The sequence below is a fragment of the Portunus trituberculatus genome, chromosome 31, assembly GCF_017591435.1.
Source record: "Portunus trituberculatus isolate SZX2019 chromosome 31, ASM1759143v1, whole genome shotgun sequence".
Taxonomy (NCBI): Eukaryota; Metazoa; Arthropoda; class Malacostraca; order Decapoda; family Portunidae; genus Portunus; species Portunus trituberculatus.
The window spans coordinates 2,168,661-2,194,121 of record NC_059285.1 but is presented as its reverse complement, the minus strand read 5'-3'; the positions used below and the strand labels follow the sequence as shown (position 1 = coordinate 2,194,121).

Here is a 25,461-nt window from a genome sequence, read left to right as displayed (position 1 = left end):
AGCCAGCGCTCTAACCACTGAGCTACCGGGTGTGTGTGTGTGTGTGTGTGCATGCTACTTTTTAAGTAGGTTAAGGAAATTTATTTGATGTCATGTTCCATTTAATACCTAATATCATCTTCTAAATATAAAGCAAAATCCTCTGACACTTTTCTTTTTTATCATAAATAATAGTACGCTACGTAGAGCACAAAGAAATCAATGCTGAAATTTGTTTAAAAGATTACCGGTATGCAATGATCCATACATAATAAAAACATAAGATTTTCCTCTGGTATCCTTTGTAGTATAACTATAAGCATATAAAATTAGATACATGTATGCGTCAGTGCGTTAGTTGATGATTAGACACGAAAAGAAGAATGGAAACAAATCTACATGTATATGCATCTGTAAATCATTGTATTACAGTATGAAGAAATTGCTTCGTGACCACCCTCCCCCAAAAAAAAAATAAATAAATAAATAAATAAATAAATAGCTCCAATAAAATTTAATTACAGCAGCAGCAGCAGCAGCAGCAGCAATAACAACAACAACAACAACAACAGCATCTCGCTGATAATTAATCTTCGTATTCCTCTTCTTCACTTTCGCTTGACCTCTTCCGCTTTGCATTTGCTCTGGGTCCTTCCTTTCCACGTGATGTTCCTCCGTCGTTGTGCATGATGGCGTACAGCTTCAGTCTAGCCGCCAACCTCCTTTTTGTAGTGATGGTGGTTAATATTTTGCGAGGCTTTCTTGTCTTGGTTTTCTTTAACGAAGACTTCACGACATGGCGGCGCTTGGAAGTGCGTGGCTCTTCCCTGCGATGGGACGTGGTCACTCTATATGTCTTTTCTTTCTCCTTCTCTTTTTTCTTCACCACCTCCAGATGTGATGTTTCAGAGCTCAACACAACACCTTGCTTAAGAGTACGTTCAATATTAAATAGGATTGTATCATCTCATCATTGTCATTCTTTTAACAAACAACAATGATGTGGTCAAGTTAGCTTTGGTTAAGCAACAAAAATAGCTACATCAATAATATCAGCAAGAACAATATCACTGACGAGAATGACAACGACGAGCAGGAAGAAAAGAGAAAGGACGAGAAGAGCAACAGTGATGACGATGACAATAAGGAGGACAAGAACGAGATTGAGAAGAACAAGGGACAGAGGAAAATGTAACAGGGACAAAAATCCCCCCAAACAAATAACACTCACGTCACTGCAATTTACAATGAGGGAGACGTTGGAGGCACAAGAAGAGTCTGCCGTCCCCTCGCTCTCACCGGAAGAGTAGATGTTCATAGCTTTTCTCGCTTCCTCGTTGCCTCTCACATCTCCGCTGGCTGTAGGAGGGGACAGGCGTACTATATACACTATCTTATACATTAGGCTGCGTTCACACAAAGAGAAGAGAAAAGAATCAATTCATGGAGAATTATGGCGAATATCTCTCTCTCTCTCTCTCTCTCTCTCTCTCTCTCTCATGCTATCAGAATGATCTTTCTTAATCTATCCCAGGCTTTCCTATTCTATCAGAGTTTCTCCCATTCTCTCGGAACCTCTCTCAGTTTATTTCTGCATATCTTATTTTATCCCTGTCTCTCCCAGTCTATATATCTGCCTCTTTCAGTCCATTCCATCCTCTCCTCTTGTCTATCACGAACTCTCAGTCAATGCTACCAATGCAAAAACTACTCTCTCTCTCTCTTACCGTATTTGGCCAGCCCCTCCAGCTCAGCTGCCATCCTCAGGGGCTTGACGAAAGTGTTAGGATTGCCTGTATAGTCGTGGGATGTGTCCTCTGTTGGGGATAGGAGGGAGGCAGCAATAGTAATTAGAATTAGTTTTCCTCTCAACTTTCTTTCATTATATTTTACAAAACCATTTTACCGAAAGGAATCACACTCTGTAGGTATATACTAATGGATTCTATGACAAAATATTGAATTATAAACAGATATTTGCAGGGCATTCCGAGATTAACAAATCAAATTATCCCCTACCTCCTTGTGTGGCAGAAATTGAGGATGAAACAGACATGGCGTGGGTATGGAGGACAGCAGCAGGAACGAGGGGCAAGGCAAGAAATCGATATAGTAGCAGGAACAGGAGGGGGGAAGGAAAGAGTAAAAGAGAATAGCAGAAGGGGACGGGGGAGAAGTATCAGAAACACTAGGGGTGAAGTAGAATAGCAGGAACAAAGAAATAAAGGAGAACAAGAGAAACACGAGGGATAAATAAGAAAACTAGCAACAACATGAGGAACGCCGATGTACGATCTGAGAGCGAGAGGCGGGACAAAATGACGGACTGAAAGATCACTACCTAGCTGCTGCAATGGCCGGTGCAATACACTGAAAGACAATAATAACAGTCTATGAAATAATAGCAATAACATAACTATTGTAAAATTGTAACAACTATAAGCAAATAGAAAATGGTGATGAAATTGTTCTACAAGTGAAATTAAGTGTACCTGGGAATTGAAAAATGCAATCATAGATAATTAAGTCGTAGCGCACCATGTACACGTAATGATTATGTCAAGAACGGAATTATATATCTACATCTTTCATTCACTTAAAAAGTTAATCAGATGTCCCTGAATGTATTTATATATATATATATATATATATATATATATATATATATATATATATATATATATATATATATATATATATATATATATATATATATATATATATATATATATATATATATATATATATATATATATATATATATATATATATATATATATATATATATATATATATATATATATATATATATATATATATATATATATATATATCTCTCTCTCTCTCTCTCTCTCTCTCTCTCTCTCTCTCTCTCTCATACTGGAAACATCGATGAAAAATGTTTAATAAAAATTTTAGATTATCAAGTAATGTAAATTTGATCAATGATTTCGGCTTCCCATCTCAGATATTTTTTGACAGTCTCAAATCAAGTTATGGAGGGGGCTTTCAGTGGTATTATCATGAGTGAAAATCATACGTCATTAATTAATTCAATTAAGATATTTAAAGATATTTTCATGATTAAAGTGATCATTTGATGAAACTTCTTTACCAGTAGAGTAAAAACACTCATGAGAACCTAAACATGTTATCGTTGTGGCCTTTGCAAGTAGTGTTTCAAAGTCAAACGTGGAAAAAAAAATATATATATATATATATATATATATATATATATATATATATATATATATATATATATATATATATATATATATATATATATATATATATATATATATATATATATATATATATATATATATATATATATATATATTTATATATTCATATATTTATTGTTTTGGGAATCAGCTGATCATGTTTGAGAGGATCAGCTGTTCCTGCTCGTGGCTCGTGCGGCGTGCGGGATTTTGGAGGAGAAAACTCATTCTTGCTTTCCTCTTTAATACTAATGATATGGTAGGTTGTTTCAATTGTTGATTTAATTTCAGTGTGGCTTTAATGCAAATTTGGTGAAAAGAACGTACTGAGAGATGAAAGCGAAAAGAATAAGGTCGAAAGTAATGGATCTGAGTTAAGAACATAAGTAAGCTACAAAAAGCAAGAACCCCAAATGTGTACACGTGGCAGACCCAGTGTAATGTATGGGCATCCTTCTTACCCTATCATCCTGCCTGAATGCGTGTATTTTATTTAAGCAGTGCGGAGAAGTAAACCTTACCAACAGCGGCTCTATGCATTATGTTGCCGCCCCTCTACAGGACATGTAGGTTTGGAGACCTGTGTTGAGAAAGCGGAGTTTTAGGATTGAGGAATCCTAAGTATGTAAAATTTCAAATTTCAAAAGTAACAACATCATTGCCTTTAGGGAAAATTGCTAAAAAATGTTAACAGCAGGGAATATCGGCCCCCTTAATCCCTGATACATTTTCCTAGTGTAGTTTGATACAATATATCATATTTTCTTTTCTCCTTCCCTTCCAATGCCTGGGGACCTGGTGGGGAAATGAGGTTTTAGGTTGAAGGAGTCCAAATTATGCCAAATTTGGACATTTGTAAAAAAAGTTAACATGGTGCACCATTTTTTGAAACCAGGAAATTTCTATCCTAACCTAACCTTACCCAACACAACCCTTGCTGCCTAACCGAGGGGGATCAGGCAGCAAGGGCCCATCTTTGGCACTGTCCCCGAGAAGCCGTCCCATGCGCTCGCCTCGATTCCGGCTCCCACTTCGCAGCTCCTCCACCCAGCTGATTTGACGTCACTTATATGAAGCCATGCTATTGGTCAGCGAGAGAGAGAGAGAGAGAGAATATGAAAACGAATGAGGAGAGATAGAGAGTATGAAAACAAATAAGGAGAGTGAGAATATGAAAACGAATAAGGAGAGAGAGAGAGAATGATAACGAATAAGGAGAAAGAGAATATGAAAACAAATAAGGAGAGAGAGAGAGAGAGAGAGAGAGAGATATGGCAATGAATAAGGCAGCGTTTCTCAACCTTTTTACCCGTGCGTAACCCTTCAAATACATCACATGTCTCAAGGAACCCCTGCGCAAAAACAAATTTATATACCATATATTTCTCATTTAATGTGACGTCAAATCTGCTGGGTGGAGGAGCTGTGGAGGGGGAGCCGGAAATCGAGGCGAGCGAGCGGGACATCTCGGGGACAGTGCCCCATCTTTAAGGACACTAACCTAACTTAATCCTCAAAACACCAATTCCAGTGTTAAAAAAATAATGATAAATAAATAAATGAATAGATGTCTCCTGTACAGGTGAATGTTGTGGTGGAGGGCGATGGTGGCAATGGTGGCAGAGAGGGCGTTGGGTGCTGTGCTGCACCGCTTGGCCGGCAGGGCCCTGCTGAGGCTGTGCTTCATCGTGAGGTACAAGCTGGGCCACAGTCTTCCCGCAACCATAGATGACATTGAGGTCAGTGGTGATTGATTTTACTTCTTTTCTTTTCTCTTCTTTTTGTTAGTAAATGTCAGTTTAGGAATTTCATATTTAATATTTATAATGTAAGATTTGCTTTTGATAACTATAGAAAATATGTAATATCTATTGTAGAAATGGAAGTGCCATTTCAGCTGGTAAGTACTTGTGTTTTTAAATGCAAATACTACACTGACATTCAAGATGCCTTCTCCTAGTGTCTTAGACAAGACAATGCTTTCCTTCCTAGATCCTCCACCACAGTCCACACTACATTGTGCTCAGCAAGCGTTATGACCTGCTTATCAACAGCAATGATCCAAATGAGGTGAGGCTTCCTTGAAATCTCATAGCATGAAATAGATGAGATAGATTTTTTATGGCAAGGCTTGACTTAAGTTGAATTATATATGTACATATATTTTCAGTTGTGATTTTACCCTTGGAACCGTACCTGTGTCCTTTTTATTTTACAGTAAGTTTCACATCTGCCTTTTGCTGTTTATTTTATCTTTGGCACTGCACCCATGTCCTTTTGGTATCTTCAGCTGACAGTCCAGGCCCAGCTAAGGCATCTCTTCCCCCACCTGGCAGACAAGCAGCTAGGACACGAGTTCAGGTTCTCTCACCGCCTGGATTTTGCCACCAGTGGCCTCTTGTGCATCTCTCTTAGCAAGCTTGCTGCTAAGGCTGTCACTAAGTGCTTCACCAGGGGACAGGTGGATAAGTATTACCTGGCACTGGTTCGTGGTCACCTGTCTCAAGAGATGTTGGATATTTCTTTGCCTATAGGTAAGGAAGGATGGGGATTGTCATAATCTTTGACATATGTGTATGTGTGTAGATGTGCTAATTGGACATATAGTATCCAATATAATGGATATAGGAGAAAGTTTTGAGTGCCTTGTAGAATGGAGGATGTACAGCAGCAGGTACAGATATCTAATACAGTTTTAAGCATATATTTTACATACGTACTTCATGATCTTTGTCTTTATCATATTTTCACTAAATATCCATTTATTTCCCTCCATGTCTGCCCAGGAGATGACATGCGGCCAGAATGGCACAAAATCAAGATGGCCACAGCCCAGAACCCTTATGTGGGGCCCTGCAAGGTGGCTCACACTCGCCTCCTGGTTCTCCAGCGTGGACTTTATTGCGGTGAGTGCCTGCCACTATCTTCTAACTGTCATTTTAGTTCATATCACATCCTAATTGATAGACTGAACAATATTATGTTTTCTCTATTCTTTTTGTTACTACAGTATTTTGTTAATACGTTCATATGTCCTCAATATGTATTACCTACTAAATATTAGACCATTCCTTGGTTTTGAACTAATTTTTCCTGTGCACACTCTCATTGATAATATAACCATGGTACCTTTCATCTCACCTTTTTTTTCTACATGGTGGCATGGTTTAGTCATTCACATTAATTAGTGTCTCTCCTGCACCATCCAGATTATCCAGCAACCAAGGTTCTGCTCAAGCCTTCCACAGGGCGACGCCACCAGCTGCGGCTCCATCTATCCCACCTTGGGCATACCATTGTCGGGGATTTCTCTTACTCCAACCGACGAGACATGTGGCCGTACCGCATGTTCCTCCACGCCCACCGCCTGGTGTTGCCCTCACCCCTCGACTACATAGATGTACAGACCAAAGATCCTTTCACCCCAGAGGACCCAAGGAACAAGTGGGTCCCTGTTGAAACACTCAATGCCCTGACTGAGGAGACCTACCAAAGGCTGAAGGATGCAAGACATCATTGTCATGGGATGAACTCATAGCATATTTGAAATACTGTACAATTATTTATTGATTAAGTTACTAAAAGATTTCATGTCAATAGCAGTGGCTTTTAGTTTACCACTACATGTCATTTACTGATTGTCATGTGTGTTATGTTAGTATTCCTAGATTGGGATGATCATAAAAGTGGAGGTTGTCCTAACCCTGAACAGAATTATCTTATATCATTCATCCACACATTGCATTCTTCCATATTTGTACTATACTGTGTGCCTCAGAATGTCTGTTAAAAAATGTACAAATAGTCTTGCATGTTTAAAGCTTGACACATGTAAGCACATAATTGTACAAAAATACCTACAAAAGTTATTTACAAAATAAAGCTTTTCCAATGTTATAGTCTTGATATTGTTTATGTTTTTGTTTTTTTTATGTAAGGGGAAACCTAGACGAGAAAAAAAAAAAAAAAAAAACTTAAAATGGCAGTCCCTGTGCAGGTCCAACAGGAAAAGTCCAAAGGAAAGGGATAGGTGTCTTGAATCCTCCCTCTTAAATGAGGTCAAGTCATAGGAAGATGGAAATAAAGAAGCAGGTAAGAAGTTCAAGTTTACTAGAGAAAGGTATGAATGACTGAGAGTACTGATTAACTCTTACATTAGAGGTAGACAGAATAGGGGTGAAAGGAACAAAGTGGTCTTGTGCAGCAAGGCTGCAGGAGAAGGGGAGGCATGCAGTTAGCAAGATCAGAAGAGCTGTTGGCACAGAAATAGCGGTAGAAGATAGCAAGAAATGCAACATTGCGGCAAGAGGACAGAAAATAATGAGTTGGAAAGCTTTATTCTGCCCTATTTAATAAACCTGTGAGTAGAGATGTGTGTATGTATGTATGTGTGTGTGTGTGTCTATATATATATATATATATATATATATATATATATATATATATATATATATATATATATATATATATATATATTGGCAAATTAAAACATTCTCCCAGCCATTTGGCTGGCTATGCTTGCCCCCTCCCTCATGTCTCTCCACCATTTTAAAGGAATCAATACACACGCTCCAGCTAAACATGAAAAGACCACACACAAGGGAACAAAGTGAAAAAAAATAAAGATAAATAAAAAAGAAATTATATTTAGGTACTGGAAAATAAAGGAAATTATATCAAACAAGCATAGTGGATTCAGGTGTAGTAAGATGAATAAATAGAAAATACAAAGCCCATTATATATTTAGCAGAGAAAATAAGAAAAATGCTTATTTAGTTATCAGTTTTGGGATTTTAACAATACTAACCTAAATATCTGGCAAGTAATTTTTGACTCGTGCATATTTTAGGATTATGGTAAGTGACTAAAAATCAATGATGTATAAGTGCGAATTATTGCACAAGCTTTCTTCTGTCCTTCCTTCTTTAGTTATCCTTACCTTCCCTAAAGTAGTGACTGCTCCCCTCCTTTCACCACCCCAAGGCATCCTACCCAGTACTACCCACACCAATTCTATCCTGCTCTATATAATGTTTTTTTCTTTTCATTTTCATTCTTTCTCTTTACAACTCATGCAACTTACCTCATAATTACTCTATCTATATCTGTGGCTCAGTTTATGTGGGTCTAAACTGTTTCATTATAACAAACATGCTCTAGATGTGTAAGTTTGTAATCACAAAGAACATTTCAGCGATGAAAGGCTTTGCTACAGATATGGATTGGGTACTCACATTCTTTCCTCAAAATACTTTATCAATGATGCTATTAGTGCAAACCATTTCAACATACTTTCCTTTCTTTCCTCAGAGATTTTATAAAAGATGTCTCCCTTGATAAAAATGACAATCAACTATAAAAGACCATTCAGAAACATACAATACACTTTACAATAAATCCATAAAAATAAGGTAAATAAATACATATATGAATCAATTACAAATATAAAGATCATCAATGCTCAGTAATTTCCATATTTCTTATACTTTATTTTCAGTGCACAGGTAATCCTGGTTCTGAAAACATGACATCACCTCTGCACACATAAGCAGCAAGGTTCTGCCCATAGGAAAACGTCACACTTACACACAGAACAACCAAATAGAAAAATACAAATGAAGCCAGTAGTGCTGTAAACTCACAGTTGTTATTCTGAGAAGTAACCTGAAATATGAGAAACAACTGATGAATCTGGGCTTGAAATTTAATATCATATACTATGACATTAAATAGATTTTTTCTTGCATATGTAGAGTATTTCTAATTCAGCCTTCCTGAACTGTAATGCCTGATTTTGTATAACATACTATGCATGATCATGTCAGACGTCTCTACTTTTTCATTCAAGACTCGCATAAGAATTACAGTTTCTCTAATAACATGCAAACTCAGAGGCTGTCTTAAGTAGTGAGAGTGAAAAATCATATTCACCAACAGTAGCAAGTAATAAATTAGTGAGGGAATAAAGACACCACTTCTTACCATGGTCTTTGAACATTGCACTCAGTGGTGTATTGTCCTTGAGAGTGTATGGAAGTGTTACTTTCTGGTAGTGATCTGAACAGGTCTCAATATTGCTGATGACAGAGGAAAGCAAGTGAGCTTTCCCTGCCCAGGTCCCTGAAATTTCAAATTTGTAAGAAATGTATCTACACAATAAAAGTTACATGTTTACATCTACACTTTGCAATCTATTTCAGCATTCTACTTTACATGCTAGCAATCTTTTCCAAGTCTGGATTACATGTAAAAGTTTCATACACACAAATAATGGTAATAACAATAATAAAACTGTAGCCTACATTTATCATAATGTGAAAAATATCCAGAGATTTTCCTAAATATCATTATATGGTTATTCATCTTCCTCTGTGTTATGAAATAAAGGAAGTTTATTGAGGTATAGAAAAGGATGCAAATCATCTCCAAAGAAAGAATGTAAAAGAGGCAAATAATCTTCAGAAAAGAAAAGCAATGAGAATGAAAGTCCAAGGAAGACAATGTGGATGTGGAACCGGGAGTCTCTCACCTGGAGCCTCAAAGGAGAGGGCAGAGAAGTGTACATGAAGGTGGTAGAAGGATGGCAGGTAATGCAGGTACACCCTCAGCTTGTGAGCAGGAATACCATACTTCTCTTTGATGGCTGTCTGGAGGAGTGAGAATATAGTATACTTAAAAATAAACACATTTAGCAATATCCCTTCTATTTTTTTTATTAGTGATGGTTAAATATACATATCTCTCTCTCTCTCTCTCTCTCTCTCTCTCTCTCTCTCTCTCTCTCTCTCTTCATTTACAACATTTTGGAAAATTATGAGCCATATTTAAATATTTAAAAATGAACTTGATATTTCAAAATATTCCAAATTGAGAGCTGAACTGGTGATTTAGTAAGTATCTTATAAACTGTAACTGAAAGGTCCTTCACATACACTACAACAAAACTCTGCAGGGGCTCCGATCTCTTTTAGAGCTGGAGAGAAAAAAAAAATAAATAAATAAAATAAAAAAAATGCATCATCCAAATTGGAGGATGTGTTGGTGCCCGCTTTAAAGAATCCAAACCATAAGAAGATAATTTACCAGGCAGGGAGTTCCTAAATTCACTTAAAAAGGGATAAAAGATTGAAAATAATGATTCCTGCATTAGAAAGAAAGCAAAATAGGGATAACAGAAAGTATAAAGTCTTGTGCAGTGAGATCAGGTATACTAAAAGCCTCATGAAGGTACCCAATGAGCCATGTAGTACCCTGTAGTACCCTGGTCCTGTGAGGTAAGCCAGACCTGTCCACACACTTTCTTGTTACTTGTGTTTCTTGTTTATCTGGTCCAACTTCCGTCAAAGAGCTCTGGAGGACGCACATTTTAATCAACTAACTTTTTAATATTGATCACACTTACTGAGCCTTTCTCCAGCACATTCCTGAGCAGGGGCAGGTGTGAGGCATCCAGCTCCCTGAGGCAGGTGATGTCTCTGCGCCTCACGATGGCCTGCAGGTAGAGGTCTTCCATCTGCTCCCCGGTCCACTTGAGGTCCGGCACAAGGATGAAGCCTATGTCAGGATCAGGATCCTCGAACACAATGCGGTCCACCTCCTTCTTGTGGTCCAGGATGTTGTATATCCACTGTAATTGAGTGCTGTTTTTTTCCTCTACTCTTTGGTGACCTGAGAGGATGTGTGAGTATTGTGTTTGTCTGATATCCTCATTTATTTGTGGTGGTGATGCCACACTCTTAGTTTTGCTGTTTTCTTCTGTTTCATGTTGGTGGCTGTGTGTGCAGTTTTCATGGATGTCTAGTGTTGCTTCTAATGATACCAACACTTTCATCATTGTGTGTTTAATTTTCCTCTTCCTCTTCCTCTTTCTCCTATGCGGAACCTTTTAGTGAAAATATTCAGTGGTGCATACATAACATTTAGCCCCATGTTAGAGATCAGAGTAGTTGATTCATCAAGTATACACACACACACACACACACACACACACACACACACACACACACACACACACACACACACACACACACACACACACATTCATAGTAAATAACAAATCTTCCAGAAATAAACATACACAACATTACCTAAATATTTATGTTCTGTACAACTTATCTTACTTGATGCAATGCCTCACTTTCATCTAATTCTCTTAAAAAGTAATCAAGGGTTTCTTGTTTAGGAATTTGTTACTTTAGAGTAAAAGAAGAAAAACCTAAAGAAAAACAAGAATTTATGTATCATGAAATCTGTCAATTTGAAACTCAGAACTACACAGAGAGGGCAGAATGTACATTTTAGAAAATCTGATAAGTATAAAACACTGTGCATCAATATGCTGAAAATTCTGAGATGAGAAAGAACACAGCTCCCCCCACCAACCACCCACCTCCTTGCTGAAGGATGATGTTTCAATGAAGCGCTTGGTGACTTCCCGGAACAGGCGAGGCGTCTCCTGGATGAACGATGACGGCTGCTTCTCATAGCGCAGGATGTGTTTCTTCTCGGCTGGGTAGATGACAGTGGCCTTCATCTCTGTTGGGAGAGCAGGAAGCTGGGATTGCAAACATGATCAGTGGAATTTTACATCATAAATTGGTCTGAAATAACATGCACTTCACTTATCTTACACAAGAACAGAAAAAATAAGAGAAGCTACATGTAGCCATCAGATCTGCATGTGGCAATTCCAGCATGAAACATACCTATGGATTTCCATAAATTGGTCTAATCTTTTAAAACTCTCTAATGACCCAGCACTGATAACCTGATTACTGAGTCCATTGTTGATGTGGGAGTAAAAGGCTCCTACTGTACCCAATCTTATTTCATGAGCTGCACCATCCCACAACTGTCCCATCTATACCATCTCATAAGAATCATACCACCACATAACCACACAGTCAATAATATCACTTCCTGTGCCATCCTGCACTATCCCTTCTACCTCATCTTGTCAATTACTCTCCTCCACAAGCACACATTTGGCCACCTCCCACAATGGTCCTGAATCATGTGTCTCACCATTAAGATCAGGAGGTACCAGGGCTGTCTTGTTGTAGTAGATGTCATTCTGGAAGAGTGTCTTGAGAGTTGTGCCACTACTCAGAATGTCTCCAAGCTTCTGTGCGTTGAATGGCAGCTTCTGTATCACCAATAAGAGGAAAGTAGGAAGAAAAGGGACATATGAAGACTTTTTTTCCCCTTTCTTTCACAGCCCTCTCTGGAGAAATAAGAGTGAGAGCTGTGAAAGATTGGCATATTATAGCATCACCTGCAAGAATCATAAAAAGGAGGAATGCATTTATGGATATGAAGAGAAGTTTTAGAAAAAGTATTCTTCTGCCAACACTAATGGAGCACTGCAATCAAAAGTGTATTCAGAGTAAATTAATCATCATAGAGGAGATATTTAGTGAGAGTAATAAGAGTGTGTCTGAGAGATCTGGTTTGAGTGCCTGCTCAAATTGTGTAAATTGTTGTGATGGAATAAGTGGAAATTAAAATACTGAAATTGTGTGGTCATACTAAGAGCATGAAGAGGGAGGAGCCTGTAAAGAAAGTTCATGAGGATGACATTAAAGGTTCAATAAGACAAGAAGGTCACTTGGAGAATGGCTGAGTGAAGGAGAATTATGTGAGACATGTTAAAAGTAAAAAACGAAATTTTTGGATGCAGAGAGGTGGAGGCTCTTTTGCAATGAGATGAAGAAATTTGTTAAGAACATTTCAATACAACAATGATATTAAGGAGTACATGCTATATACCAAGTCTTAACTCTCATGTTAAAGAACACAATAATGTAAATTTTCTAATACGGCAATACACCAAAATAGCAAGGGAATCTAGCTGTGATGCATCTACATTACTGGCTGTCATCAACATTTCATTCCTCTGGACAACTATCATGGAATGGCCACTTTGTGATGCAGGTGTCTTTAACAGCAGAAGTGGGAAAGGGAGGAATGGCAATGAACACAATAACTACATTAACAAAATAATACAAAAATCAATATTTCCTCACAATCTAAAAAAAACAGCCAGTCATATCTGACAGAGAGAGAGAGAGAGAGAGAGAGAGAGAGAGAGAGAGAGAGAGAGAGAGAGAGAGAGAGAGAGAGAGAGAGAGAGAGAGAGAGAGAGAGAGAGAGAGAGACTAAAAGAAGACGAACAGAAGGTACAACCAGACCTGCAACTGAGCGACAGCAACACCTTCTCTGCCTTTGATCTGACACTCTACCACCACCGACTTGCGCTCCTCGTCATTGTTGAGGACCCGCACCACCTCAAAGTCTTTAAAGCTGGTGAGGAAGTGTGGGTCACGGTCCCCAACACAGCCCTGGTCAGTGGTGCTGTCCACAGCGTCACTGCAGTCATCTGTGCGCTGCTTCTTGGTGGGTGGAGAGCAGGCACCCTTGGCTGTGGCCTCTGCCATCTCTCACCTGCAAAGAAGGAAGTGGAATTGAAAAAGAAAAAGAAATGTAATGCTACTTCTGAAATTTTCAAATAATCAAAGACATTGTAATGAAGAGATTAACAGTAAACACCCACACAAGGTAATCATGTCTGGAGATTGGAGCACTGATGAGGCAAACATATAATGCTGTCCTCAAAGAATATCTAAATTTGTGCAATGCTATAACTACTGTTGTCATCCACTTGCCAGGAATGAAAGGAAAGAATGACTGGAAATAGTACTGTAAATATTACCTTTCATTATCAGGTAGGTCACAAACAACAGGGGATCAAAGATGACATGGGATAAGGTCTTGAGGAGATACAACTACTACATAACTATTCAAAATTTATTGGCTCTCTCTAAAAAAATTACCTTTACAATTGATGATGATGATGACAATGGGAATTTTGTTTTCTTTCTTTCTTTTCACTAGTTTTAACTGTTAGTGCACAGTCCCCCTGCTTTCCTGTCAACATCAGATGCCACACATGCCCTCAAACGACACAGACGCCGCTGCGGGAGACAACAGTCACTCGCTAACTACTAACAAACACACACTTTTATTTCCTATCACAACGACCTACAAGTAACCCGGATTTGAACAAACTTTCCTAATTTCAACGCGTACATTATATTTCCACACTTTCCAAGGTGTGGCAAGAGTCGGCATGCGTGAAGTCCCAAGTACGTCAAGGAAAAGAGTAAAAACAACCCAAACTTACGGTAAAAATCAGGTAAAAATGCAGTAGCCGGGCTTCAAAAGTGGCAAGCGAGCACAAGGTAAACAAACATTGCCCCGGTGTCTGGCTGGTTGGCTGGCTGGCTGAGTGGCTGGCGGCGTTCACTTCACTTCATCCATCAAGGCTCACCACTCATTTTTCAGCATTTTATGATTTTATGTCTGCCGACGTATTCACGGTTCTTCAAAGTACGGGTCGCAAGCTGGTACTCAATAGCTCGTCACATAAAGATAGTAATAATAATGATGATAATAATAATAATAATATTAATAATAATGATATTAATAATAATAATAATAATAATAATAATAATAATAATAATAATAATATCGATGATGATGGTGATAACAATAATATTGATAATAATGATGATGATGATAATAATAATAATAATAATAATAATAATAATAATAATAATAATAATAATAATAATAATAACAATAACAATAGTAATGATAGCAATAATAATAATAATAATAATAATAATAATAATAATAATAATATTGATATTAACAATAGTAGTAGTAGTACTACTAGTTGTAGTAGTAGTAGTAGTAGTAGTAGTAGTAGTAGTAGTAGTAGTAGTAATGATAGTAATAATGATAATAATAATAATAATAATAATAATAATAATGATAATAATAATCCATAAGTCGTCATAAATATGAGAGAGAGAGAGAGAGAGAGAGAGAGAGAGCCACATCCACCTGGACTTGGGCAACCATGGAGAGTCACCTGTCTCTGTCTCTGCAGGCCTAAGATGGTCCGCTTGTCGCTCTCATCACACCATCCATGAATTTGTCTATTTTCCTGTCGCTCTTCTCCCCTCCAGCATTCCAGTCAGCACCACAGCCTCCATGCATCTCGTTCCTCCTCATCGCATGTCCGAGAAATCTCATTTGTCTTCTCATTGTCGTCATTATTTCCCTCTCTGCTCATGTCTGCCTCAACACGTCCACATTAGTTCTTCGTGTTGTCCATAGTATCTTCAGAGTTCCTCTCCGTAACCACACACACACACACACACACACCCGAAGATCGGTCTATGAGCTCTGACCTCGCTCCGTACGTAATGGGGAAGACTGGCTGGGTGACCAGCAGACGACAGTGGTAAATTACACACACACACACACACACACACGGGATGTAACTCGAGGGGTTGTGGCCTCGCTTTCCCAGTGTGTGGAGTGTGTTGTAGTCTCAGTCCTACCCAAAGATCGGTCTATGAGCTCTGAGCTCGCTCCGTAATGGGGAAGACTGGCTGGGTGACCAACAGGTGACCATGGTGAATTACACACACCTCCATTATTGCAGCCATTGTCAGGTGACCACGGAACACCTACGGGGAACACGCGCGTGCCTGCCTCCTATGCGGCAGGAGTCTACAAAGATGTCGCACTTAACACTAATTGTGAGTAATTGGTGCCTCTTATGGGTACACTCTTTACAATACATAAGCCAACACCGTCACTGTTCAAATGAATAACAGCATCACAGGTAAACATACGTTGCAAGTAACTGAGTAAGATGAAAGAAAGAAAAGAATTTTAGCGAGGCAAGAACAGATCCTTTCTCGTGATCCCGCTCCCCGCAGTGGCGTGCGCCAAGCAATACAGTATTGCAGTGTCCCTGAGGCTCAGCTCGTGAGACTCTGGAGCAGCCCATACAATGGAGTCATTAGTGTCCTGCAAGTCTTTCTCTAACCAAAGCAGCAAGCAGAAACATTTCCATGGGTGAGGGAGAAATACACAGGCACTGACACTTGGGCAGACTAGCTGTGTCACTCCAATCCCATACTCGTATCAGACAAGGAGGCGCCTCTTCCCTTTTGGCCCGTCCACGCCATCCTTGAGGCTCGCTTCCTGTTGCTTCATTCAGAAACAGACATTTCTCAGCGGAACCCACCGCTTGTTTTTCTATTTTTTATTCATTTATGTATTTTTTTCTTTTCTTTGCAGTGTGCAGTGCCACCTTCTCAACTACCGGCGCCCACACAACATCAGCTGGCTTCTCTATCTCTGCTCCTGCTGAACAACGCACCAGTGAGGTCCAACAACCCCATTAATGGCCGTTGACAGTCCATCACCATTCAATGGGTCACTCGTCCACTCAGAGGTGGTTGGTCTGTTCACAGTCAATGGAGACCACAGCCACCTGTGGTTCACTACAGCTTTCCTCACTTAAGGGTTCCGCCAACCTATCACAGGGGCTTAGTATAAAGTAATTCCACGAACCTATTCGAGGGTTTCAATAAATGTTCCCGTACTGAAGAGCTTAAGCCAGCACCTTTCATAGGGTTCAGAGTAATTATCTCTCACATCCCAATCAGAGACATTCACTACAACTCTTCCCCCTGACACTCACTACTGAAGGGGGCCCACCTCTCCTACCAGAGGAGTGTAACGCATCTCTTCACTGGAAGGGCCCCACCTCCCCCACCAGAGGAGTCTGACGCCTCTCTCACTACTGTAGGGGCCCCACCTCTCCCACCAGAGGAGTTTGGGACGTCTCTCTCCACTGGAGGGGCCCCACCTTCCCCACCAGAGGAGTGTGATGCGTCTCTCTCCACTGGAGGGGTTCCACCTCCCCCACCAGAGGAGTGTGATGCGTCCCTCTCCACTGGAGGGGGCCCACCTTCTCCACCAGAGGAGTGTGATGCGTCTCTCTCTACTGGAGGAGCCCCACCTTCCCCACCAGAGTGTGATGCGTCTCTCTCCACTGGAAGGGTTCCACCTCCCCCACCAGAGGAATGTGATGCGTCTCTCTCCACTGGAGAGGCTCCATCTCCCCCGCCAGAGGAGTGTGACACATCTCTCTCCACTGGAGGGGCTCCATCTCCCCCACCAGAGGAGTTTGGGACCTCTCTCTCCCCTTGAGGGGGCCCACCTTCCCTAGAGGAATGTGACGCATCTCTCTCCACTGGAGGGGCTCCATCTCCCCCACCAGAGTAGTTTGGGACGTCTCTCTCCACTGGAGGGGGCCCACCTCCCCACCAGAGGAGTTTGGGACGCTCTCCCCACTGGAGGGGCTCCATCTCCCCCACCAGAGGAGTTTGGGGCGTCTCTCTCCACTGGAGGGGTCCCATCTCTCCCACCAGAGGAGTTTGGGACGTCTCTCTCCACTGGAGGGGCTCCATCTCCCCCACCAGAGGAGTTTGGGACGTCTCTCCCACTGGAGGGCTCCACCTGCCCACCAGAGAGTTTGGGACGTCTCTCTCCACTGGAGGGCTCCACCTCCCCACCAGAGGAGTTTGGGACGTCTCTCTCCACTGGAGGGCTCCACCTCCCCACCAGAGGAGTTTGGGGACGTCTCTCTCACTGGAGGGCTCCACCTCCCCACCAGAGGAGTTTGGGACGTCTCTCTCCACTGGAGGGCTCCACCTCCCCACCAGAGGAGTTTGACGACGTCTCTCTCCACTGGAGGGCTCCACCTCCCCACCAGAGGAGTTTGGGACGTCTCTCTCCACTGGAGGGCTCCACCTGCCCCACCAGAGGAGTTTGGGACGTCTCTCTCACTGGAGGGCTCCACGTCTCTCTCTCCACTGGAGGGCTCCACCTCCCCACCAGAGGAGTTTGGGACGTCTCTCTCCACTGGAGGGCTCCACCTCCCCACCAGAGGAGTTTGGGACGTCTCTCTCCACTGGAGGGCTCCACCTCCCCACCAGAGGAGTTTGGGACGTCTCTCTCCACTGGAGGGCTCCACCTCCCCACCAGAGGAGCTTGGGACGTCTCTCTCCACTGGAGGGCTCCACCTCCCCACCAGAGGAGTTTGGGACGTCTCTCTCCACTGGAGGGGCTCCACCTCCCCACCAGAGGAGTTTGGGACGTCTCTCTCCACTGGAGGGGCTCCACCTCCCCACCAGAGGAGTTTGGGACGTCTCTCTCCACTGGAGGGCTCCACCTCCCCACCAGAGGAGTTTGGGACGTCTCTCTCCACTGGAGGGCTCCACCTCCCCACCAGAGGAGTTTGGGACGTCTCTCTCCACTGGAGGGCTCCACCTCCCCACCAGAGGAGTTTGGGACGTCTCTCTCCACTGGAGGGCTCCACCTCCCCACCAGAGGAGTTTGGGACGTCTCTCTCCACTGGAGGGCTCCACCTCCCCACCAGAGGAGTTTGGGACGTCTCTCTCCACTGGAGGGCTCCACCTCCCCACCAGAGGAGTTTGGGACGTCTCTCTCCACTGGAGGGCTCCACCTCCCCACCAGAGGAGTTTGGGACGTCTCTCTCCACTGGAGGGCTCCACCTCCCCACCAGAGGAGTTTGGGACGTCTCTCTCTCCACTGGAGGGCTCCACCTCCCACCAGAGGAGTTTGGGACGTCTCTCTCCACTGGAGGGCTCCACCTCCCCACCAGAGGAGTTTGGGACGTCTCTCTCCACTGGAGGGCTCCACCTCCCCACCAGAGGAGTTTGGGACGTCTCTCTCCACTGGAGGGCTCCACCTCCCCACCAGAGGAGTTTGGGACGTCTCTCTCCACTGGAGGGCTCCACCTCCCCACCAGAGGAGTTTGGGACGTCTCTCTCCACTGGAGGGCTCCACCTCCCCACCAGAGGAGTTTGGGACGTCTCTCTCCACTGGAGGGCTCCACCTCCCCACCAGAGGAGTTTGGGACGTCTCTCTCCACTGGAGGGCTCCACCTCCCCACCAGAGGAGTTTGGGACGTCTCTCCACTGGAGGGCTCCACCTCCCCACCAGAGGAGTTTGGGACGTCTCTCTCCACTGGAGGGCTCCACCTCCCCACCAGAGGAGTTTGGGACGTCTCTCTCCACTGGAGGGCTCCACCTCCCCACCAGAGGAGTTTGGGACGTCTCTCTCCACTGGAGGGCTCCACCTCCCCACCAGAGGAGTTTGGGACGTCTCTCTCCACTGGAGGGCTCCACCTCCCCACCAGAGGAGTTTGGGACGTCTCTCTCACTGGAGGGCTCCACCTCCCCACCAGAGGAGTTTGGGACGTCTCTCTCCACTGGAGGGCTCCACCTCCCCACCAGAGGAGTCGTCTCCCACTGGAGGGCTCCACCTCCCCACCAGAGGAGTTTGGGACGTCTCTCTCCACTGGAGGGCTCCACCTCCCCACCAGAGGAGTTTGGGACGTCTCTCTCCACTGGAGGGCTCCACCTCCCCACCAGAGGAGTTTGGGACGTCTCTCTCCACTGGAGGGCTCCACCTCCCCACCAGAGGAGTTTGGGACGTCTCTCTCCACTGGAGGGCTCCACCTCCCCACCAGAGGAGTTTGGGACGTCTCTCTCCACTGGAGGGCTCCACCTCCCCACCAGAGGAGTTTGGGACGTCTCTCTCCACTGGAGGGCTCCACCTCCCCACCAGAGGAGTTTGGGACGTCTCTCTCCACTGGAGGGCTCCACCTCCCCACCAGAGGAGTTTGGGACGTCTCTCTCCACTGGAGGGCTCCACCTCCCCACCAGAGGAGTTTGGGACGTCTCTCTCCACTGGAGGGCTCCACCTCCCCACCAGAGGAGTTTGGGACGTCTCTCTCCACTGGAGGGCTCCACCTCCCCACCAGAGGAGTTTGGGACGTCTCTCTCCACTGGAGGGCTCCACCTCCCCACCAGAGGAGTTTGGGACGTCTCTCTCCACTGGAGGGCTCCACCTCCCCACCAGAGGAGTTTGGGACGTCTCTCTCCACTGGAGGGCTCCACCTCCCCACCAGAGGAGTTTGGGACGTCTCTCTCCACTGGAGGGCTCCACCTCCCCACCAGAGGAGTTTGGGACGTCTCTCTCCACTGGAGGGCTCCACCTCCCCACCAGAGGAGTTTGGGACGTCTCTCTCCACTGGAGGGCTCCACCTCCCCACCAGAGGAGTTTGGGACGTCTCTCTCCACTGGAGGGCTCCACCTCCCCACCAGAGGAGTTTGGGACGTCTCTCTCCACTGGAGGGCTCCACCTCCCCACCAGAGGAGTTTGGGACGTCTCTCTCCACTGGAGGGCTCCACCTCCCCACCAGAGGAGTTTGGGACGTCTCTCTCCACTGGAGGGCTCCACCTCCCCACCAGAGGAGTTTGGGACGTCTCTCTCCACTGGAGGGGCTCCACCTCCCCACCAGAGGAGTTTGGGACGTCTCTCTCCACTGGAGGGGCTCCACCTCCCCACCAGAGGAGTTTGGGACGTCTCTCTCCACTGGAGGGGCTCCACCTTCCCCACCAGAGGAGTTTGGGACGTCTCTCTCCACTGGAGGGCTCCACCTCCCCACCAGAGGAGTTTGGGACGTCTCTCTCCACTGGAGGGCTCCACCTCCCCACCAGAGGAGTTTGGGACGTCTCTCTCCACTGGAGGGCTCCACCTCCCCACCAGAGGAGTTTGGGACGTCTCTCTCCACTGGAGGGCTCCACCTCCCCACCAGAGGAGTTTGGGACGTCTCTCTCCACTGGAGGGCTCCACCTCCCCACCAGAGGAGTTTGGGACGTCTCTCTCCACTGGAGGGCTCCACCTCCCCACCAGAGGAGTTTGGGACGTCTCTCTCCACTGGAGGGCTCCACCTCCCCACCAGAGGAGTTTGGGACGTCTCTCTCCACTGGAGGGCTCCACCTCCCCACCAGAGGAGTTTGGGACGTCTCTCCACTGGAGGGCTCCACCTCCCCACCAGAGGAGTTTGGGACGTCTCTCTCCACTGGAGGGCTCCACCTCCCCACCAGAGGAGTTTGGGACGTCTCTCTCCACTGGAGGGCTCCACCTCCCCACCAGAGGAGTTTGGGACGTCTCTCTCCACTGGAGGGCTCCACCTCCCCACCAGAGGAGTTTGGGACGTCTCTCTCCACTGGAGGGCTCCACCTCCCCACCAGAGGAGTTTGGGACGTCTCTCTCCACTGGAGGGCTCCACCTCCCCACCAGAGGAGTTTGGGACGTCTCTCTCCACTGGAGGGCTCCACCTCCCCCACCAGAGGAGTTTGGGACGTCTCTCTCCACTGGAGGGCTCCACCTCCTCCACCAGAGGAGTTTGGGACGTCTCTCTCCACTGGAGGGGCTCCACCTCCCCCACCAGAGGAGTTTGGGACGTCTCTCTCCACTGGAGGGGCTCCACCTCCCCCACCAGAGGAGCTTGGGATGTCTCTCTCCACTGGAGGAGCTCCACCTCCTCCACCAGAGGAGTTTGGGACGTCTCTCTCCACTGGAGGGGCTCCACCTGCCCACCAGAGGAGTTTGGGACGTCTCTCTCCACTGGAGGGCTCCACCTCCCCACCAGAGGAGTTTGGGACGTCTCTCTCCACTGGAGGGCTCCACCTCCCCACCAGAGGAGTTTGGGACGTCTCTCTCCACTGGAGGGGCTCCACCTCCCCCACCAGAGGAGTTTGGGACGTCTCTCTCCACTGGAGGGCTCCACCTCCCCACCAGAGGAGTTTGGGACGTCTCTCTCCACTGGAGGGCTCCACCTCCCCACCAGAGGAGTTTGGGACGTCTCTCTCCACTGGAGGGCTCCACCTGCCCCACCAGAGGAGTTTGGGACGTCTCTCTCCACTGGAGGGCTCCACCTCCCCACCAGAGGAGTTTGGGACCCCTGCCCCACCAGAGGAGTTTGGGACGTCTCTCTCCACTGGAGGGGCTCCACCTCCCCCACCAGAGGAGCTTGGGACGTCTCTCTCCACTGGAGGGGCTCCACCTCCCCCACCAGAGGAGTTTGGGACGTCTCTCTCCACTGGAGGGGCTCCACCTCCCCACCAGAGGAGCTTGGGACGTCTCTCTCCACTGGAGGGGCTCCATCTCCCCACCAGAGGAGTCTGACGCGTCTCTCTGCACTTGAGGGGCTCCACCTGCCCCACCAGAGGAGTTTAACGCGTCTCTCTCCACTGGAGGGGCTCCACCTGCCCCACCAGAGGAGTTTGGGACGCCTCTCTCCACTGGAGGGGCTCCACCTCCCCACCAGAGGAGTTTGACGTCTCTCTCCACTGGATGGGCTTCATCTGCCCCACCAGAGGAATTTGGGACGTCTCTCTCCACTGGAAGGTCCCCACCTCCCCCACCAGAGGAGTGTGACACGTCTCTTTCTCCACTGGAGGGACTTCATCTGCCCCACCAGAGGAGTTTGGGACGTCTCTCTCCACTGGAGGGGCTCCACTTTCTCCACCAGAGGAGAGATATGTCTATCAGTGGAGTCCATCACTTCCTTCTCAGGGTGTCTGGAGCCACCCTCATTAGTGATGGTCACAACTTCAGCCTTCCTTGAAAAGGGATTGTTCCCTTCACTCTCTTCATGAGAGCTGTGCCTTGCACAGGGAGGCTATAGCCTTTGTCTTCCACCTGCGAGAGCCCTGCACCAGTGTCGCACTGCTTCACTTGTGAGAGCCAACCATAGGGAGTACTTCCACTTTGTGTTTCCCAGTCTGTAGTTCTCAGATTGTTCCCTATCCACAAGCGGGAGCAGTGTTTCTAGTGGCGGTGGGCTCTCCTTGGCCTTGCTCTGTGTGTACGGTGAGCCCGCCTCCTGGCTGCGCGGCGCCAAGCCTCCGGCTCTGCTCCCGGCGCCTAGGTCCAGCTCGGCCCGGGTTACGGCGACACGCGTCGCCTGACTGCCGAGCTCCTCTGTGCCATGCAGGAAAAAATTTCCTTACATTTACAGTTTTTAAACCTTTTGGGAATTTTTAATCCGATTTCTCATTCACTTGGCGAGTGTGTGAGGGAATGCAAGAAAGAGGTGGCGGCGAGTGGAGGAGATAAAGGGCGTGTAATTCGCACACATCCGATATTCTAATGGTCAAATGTTTCTCAAGTTTTCTTTACTATTTTTAACTTTCTTCCTTTATATAGTAAGGTGAAAGTATGCATCGGCGAGTGGACTACTACGGGCGAGTGTGGCCACCTGACCCTCCACAGCAGAGCATGACCATCTGAGCTCCCATAGGTACAATTGACTATTGGTGCTATAAACCAAGAGCATAACACACACACACACACACACACACACACACACGGCCCGGTAGCTCAGTGGTTAGAGCGCTGGCTTCACAAGCCAGATGACCGGGGTTCGATTCCCCGGCCGGGTGGAGATATTTGGGTGTGTCTCCTTTGACGTGTAGCCCCTGTTCACCTAGCAGCGAGTAGGTACGGGATGTAAATCGAGGAGTTGTGACCTTGCGTGACCTTGCTGTCCCGGTGTGTGGTGTGTGCCTGGTCTCAGGCCTATCCGAAGATCGGAAACAATGAGCTCTGAGCTCGTTCCGTAGGGTAACGTCTGGCTGTCTCGTCAGAGACTGCAGCAGATCAAACAGTGAATTACACATGGCAGGGGTAGGATGGGAATAGCAATTTTACTGAGTTTTATTTCGATTTTTATTCATCTACTTATTCATTCATTATCAATATTACACACACACACACACACACACACACACACACACACACACACACACACACACATATATATATATATATATATATATATATATATATATATATATATATATATATATATATATATATATATATATATATATATATATATATATATATATATATATATATATATATATATATATATATATATATATATATATATATATATATATATATATATATATATATACACACACACACACACACACACACACACACATACATATATATATATATATATATATATATATATATATATATATATTTTTTTTTTTTTTTTTTTTTTTTCTTTGGCTATACTTTACTTCATGGAAAAAATAGACACTTTTCACCTCCTGGAACAGTTTTAGCGTGGCTGCAGAGACACATCTGAACACAAAGTGGCGCGGGGGTTGGATCAGCCAGGAGATATTCTGAAGCACTTTTTTTTACAAATCTCCTCTACTTTCCAAAGGCTCTAATTGAAGTGACACGATTTTTAATGATGTTTTCACTGTTCTTATGACAGATTAAAACTATTTCTGCGTTGTTAACGACATAAACACTTGACTAATCATCTTCGTGGTACTGGAGAAAAGCTGTGGTGAGAAAGCAGAGTTTCTGAATATGGGCCTTTTGTGATGAGCCGCATGGTGACGGTGAGGGAGGCGATGTGCTATTGACTTAGATCTTGGTGAGAGACAACAGATCAATACTCCCACTTATGCACCATTGACAAAGCTATCATCTGGTATAAGAAGTGCAATAATAAATTTAAAAAAAAAAAGAAACTAGTGAACTATTTTCACAACATACAAAAGTGTTAGTCCTTAGAAAAAAAAAAGCCAACAAAGAGTTTTACGTTTCCAACACTCACTTATATAAGAATAGAGATTCCACAAAATTACATAACCTCTGGCCATGACGTCACATTCCTCGCAGTCTCCGATGTTTACTTTTTCCAGATCCCAGAAAATCAACAAGACTCAAGTATAACAACACTCCATTTCAATTCAATGCCACTGAGTTCATCCAATCTGAAAAGCCTAATTACCGACAGAATAACAATACAGAAACCGTTTATCAGGTTGTAAAGGAGCACAATGGTGTTATAGAGGAGAATTTCGACATAAAGGTTTTACTCCACAAATGAGAGAGAGAGAGAAGAGAGAGGGGTGCAATAAAACAAACGTCAACATCAACTGCTTTCAAAGATGTTAGCTTAAAAGAATACAGAAGAAGAAGATACTACTGAATTTCGCATTATTAGAGCACATTTGTAACTCTGTAAAAGATGAGAAAAAAAATAATAAAACTGACATAACAACATAATGGACATTTCCAGATACCTTGATGGCGATCCCACACATGCTACAAATTATGCTTGATTACTCACAATATCTTCTCGGCAGGGCAAACTGAGGATGAAAAGAAATAGCTGTATTCAAAACCTATTTAACTCTTGAGCGATTCACAATGAGGGAAGGCGAGTGATCGAGGGAGCGCGAAGAAAGGGAAGGAAAGAGAAGGGAAGGGAAGGGAGGGAAAGGATATGGAGAAAGACAGGAAGAGAAATGCTTAATGAAGGAGGAATTAGCAACTATTAAGATAAGAGATGTGAGGGAAACAAAGACGAAAAGAGAGAGACAGACAAACAGACAACGAGAAATATAGAATGCATGATGACAGAAAGGCAAAAAAATATGGGTAGAAATAAAAAGAAGTAAAACAGATATGGAG

The 25,461-nt window shown here is 44.5% G+C and overlaps 3 protein-coding genes across 5 annotated transcripts; 1 reads left to right on the top strand and 2 right to left on the bottom strand.

Annotated features, from left to right (window-relative positions):
• Positions 1-486: 486 nt before the first annotated feature.
• On the bottom strand, positions 487-2,337 carry LOC123511591. The gene is made up of 4 exons (XM_045267616.1): positions 1,999-2,337; positions 1,707-1,796; positions 1,211-1,338; positions 487-907 (listed from the first exon to the last, which is right to left on the bottom strand). Exons 1-4 carry the CDS (start codon positions 2,033-2,035, stop codon positions 566-568), a joined length of 597 nt encoding a protein of 198 aa, XP_045123551.1. The 5' UTR covers positions 2,036-2,337; the 3' UTR covers positions 487-565.
• A 1,016-nt stretch (positions 2,338-3,353) lies between these two features.
• LOC123511553 (RNA pseudouridylate synthase domain-containing protein 1-like) lies at positions 3,354-7,107 on the top strand. 2 transcript variants are annotated; one of them, XM_045267552.1, is made up of 6 exons: positions 3,354-3,462; positions 4,786-4,942; positions 5,196-5,273; positions 5,494-5,737; positions 5,990-6,109; positions 6,413-7,107. In XM_045267552.1, exons 2-6 carry the CDS (start codon positions 4,790-4,792, stop codon positions 6,739-6,741), a joined length of 924 nt encoding a protein of 307 aa, XP_045123487.1. In that variant the 5' UTR covers positions 3,354-3,462; positions 4,786-4,789; the 3' UTR covers positions 6,742-7,107. The 2 variants fall into 2 exon arrangements, with proteins under 2 accessions (XP_045123487.1, XP_045123488.1); XM_045267553.1 differs by lacking the exon at positions 3,354-3,462 and adding an exon at positions 3,578-3,769.
• Positions 7,108-8,672: 1,565 nt separating this feature from the next.
• Positions 8,673-14,569, bottom strand: LOC123511551 (m7GpppX diphosphatase-like). Of its 2 annotated transcripts, none has more exons than XM_045267550.1 (8): positions 14,387-14,569; positions 13,395-13,647; positions 12,229-12,349; positions 11,594-11,739; positions 10,607-10,831; positions 9,734-9,851; positions 9,187-9,324; positions 8,673-8,868 (listed from the first exon to the last, which is right to left on the bottom strand). In XM_045267550.1, the coding sequence occupies exons 2-8, from the start codon at positions 13,638-13,640 to the stop codon at positions 8,852-8,854; spliced, it is 1,011 nt and encodes a 336-aa protein (XP_045123485.1). In that variant the 5' UTR covers positions 13,641-13,647; positions 14,387-14,569; the 3' UTR covers positions 8,673-8,851. The 2 variants fall into 2 exon arrangements, with proteins under 2 accessions (XP_045123485.1, XP_045123486.1); XM_045267551.1 differs by lacking the exon at positions 14,387-14,569 and adding an exon at positions 14,037-14,197.
• Positions 14,570-25,461: the final 10,892 nt, after the last annotated feature.

What these genes read in the sequence shown, in the direction of transcription:
- LOC123511591 (XM_045267616.1), bottom strand. Translation starts at nt 2,035, where the DNA reads ATGTCTGTTTCATCCTCAATTTCTGCCACACAAGGAG. An exon ending in AATTTCTGCCACACAAGGAG is followed by an intron (nt 1,797 to 1,998) that starts GTAGGGGATAAT and finishes TATCCCCAACAG; the next exon opens with AGGACACATCCCACGACTAT. An exon ending in TCATTGTAAATTGCAGTGAC is followed by an intron (nt 908 to 1,210) that starts GTGAGTGTTATT and finishes CGTACTCTTAAG; the next exon opens with CAAGGTGTTGTGTTGAGCTC.
- LOC123511553 (XM_045267552.1), top strand. Translation starts at nt 4,790, where the DNA reads ATGTTGTGGTGGAGGGCGATGGTGGCAATGGTGGCAGAGAGGGCGTTG. An exon ending in ACAGCAATGATCCAAATGAG is followed by an intron (nt 5,274 to 5,493) that starts GTGAGGCTTCCT and finishes TGGTATCTTCAG; the next exon opens with CTGACAGTCCAGGCCCAGCT. An exon ending in CCAGCGTGGACTTTATTGCG is followed by an intron (nt 6,110 to 6,412) that starts GTGAGTGCCTGC and finishes TGCACCATCCAG; the next exon opens with ATTATCCAGCAACCAAGGTT.
- LOC123511551 (XM_045267550.1), bottom strand. Translation starts at nt 13,640, where the DNA reads ATGGCAGAGGCCACAGCCAAGGGTGCCTGCTCTCCACCCACCAAGAAG. An exon ending in CATCATCCTTCAGCAAGGAG is followed by an intron (nt 10,832 to 11,593) that starts GTGGGTGGTTGG and finishes ACTCAATTACAG; the next exon opens with TGGATATACAACATCCTGGA. An exon ending in ATGTGCTGGAGAAAGGCTCA is followed by an intron (nt 9,852 to 10,606) that starts GTAAGTGTGATC and finishes TCACTCCTCCAG; the next exon opens with ACAGCCATCAAAGAGAAGTA.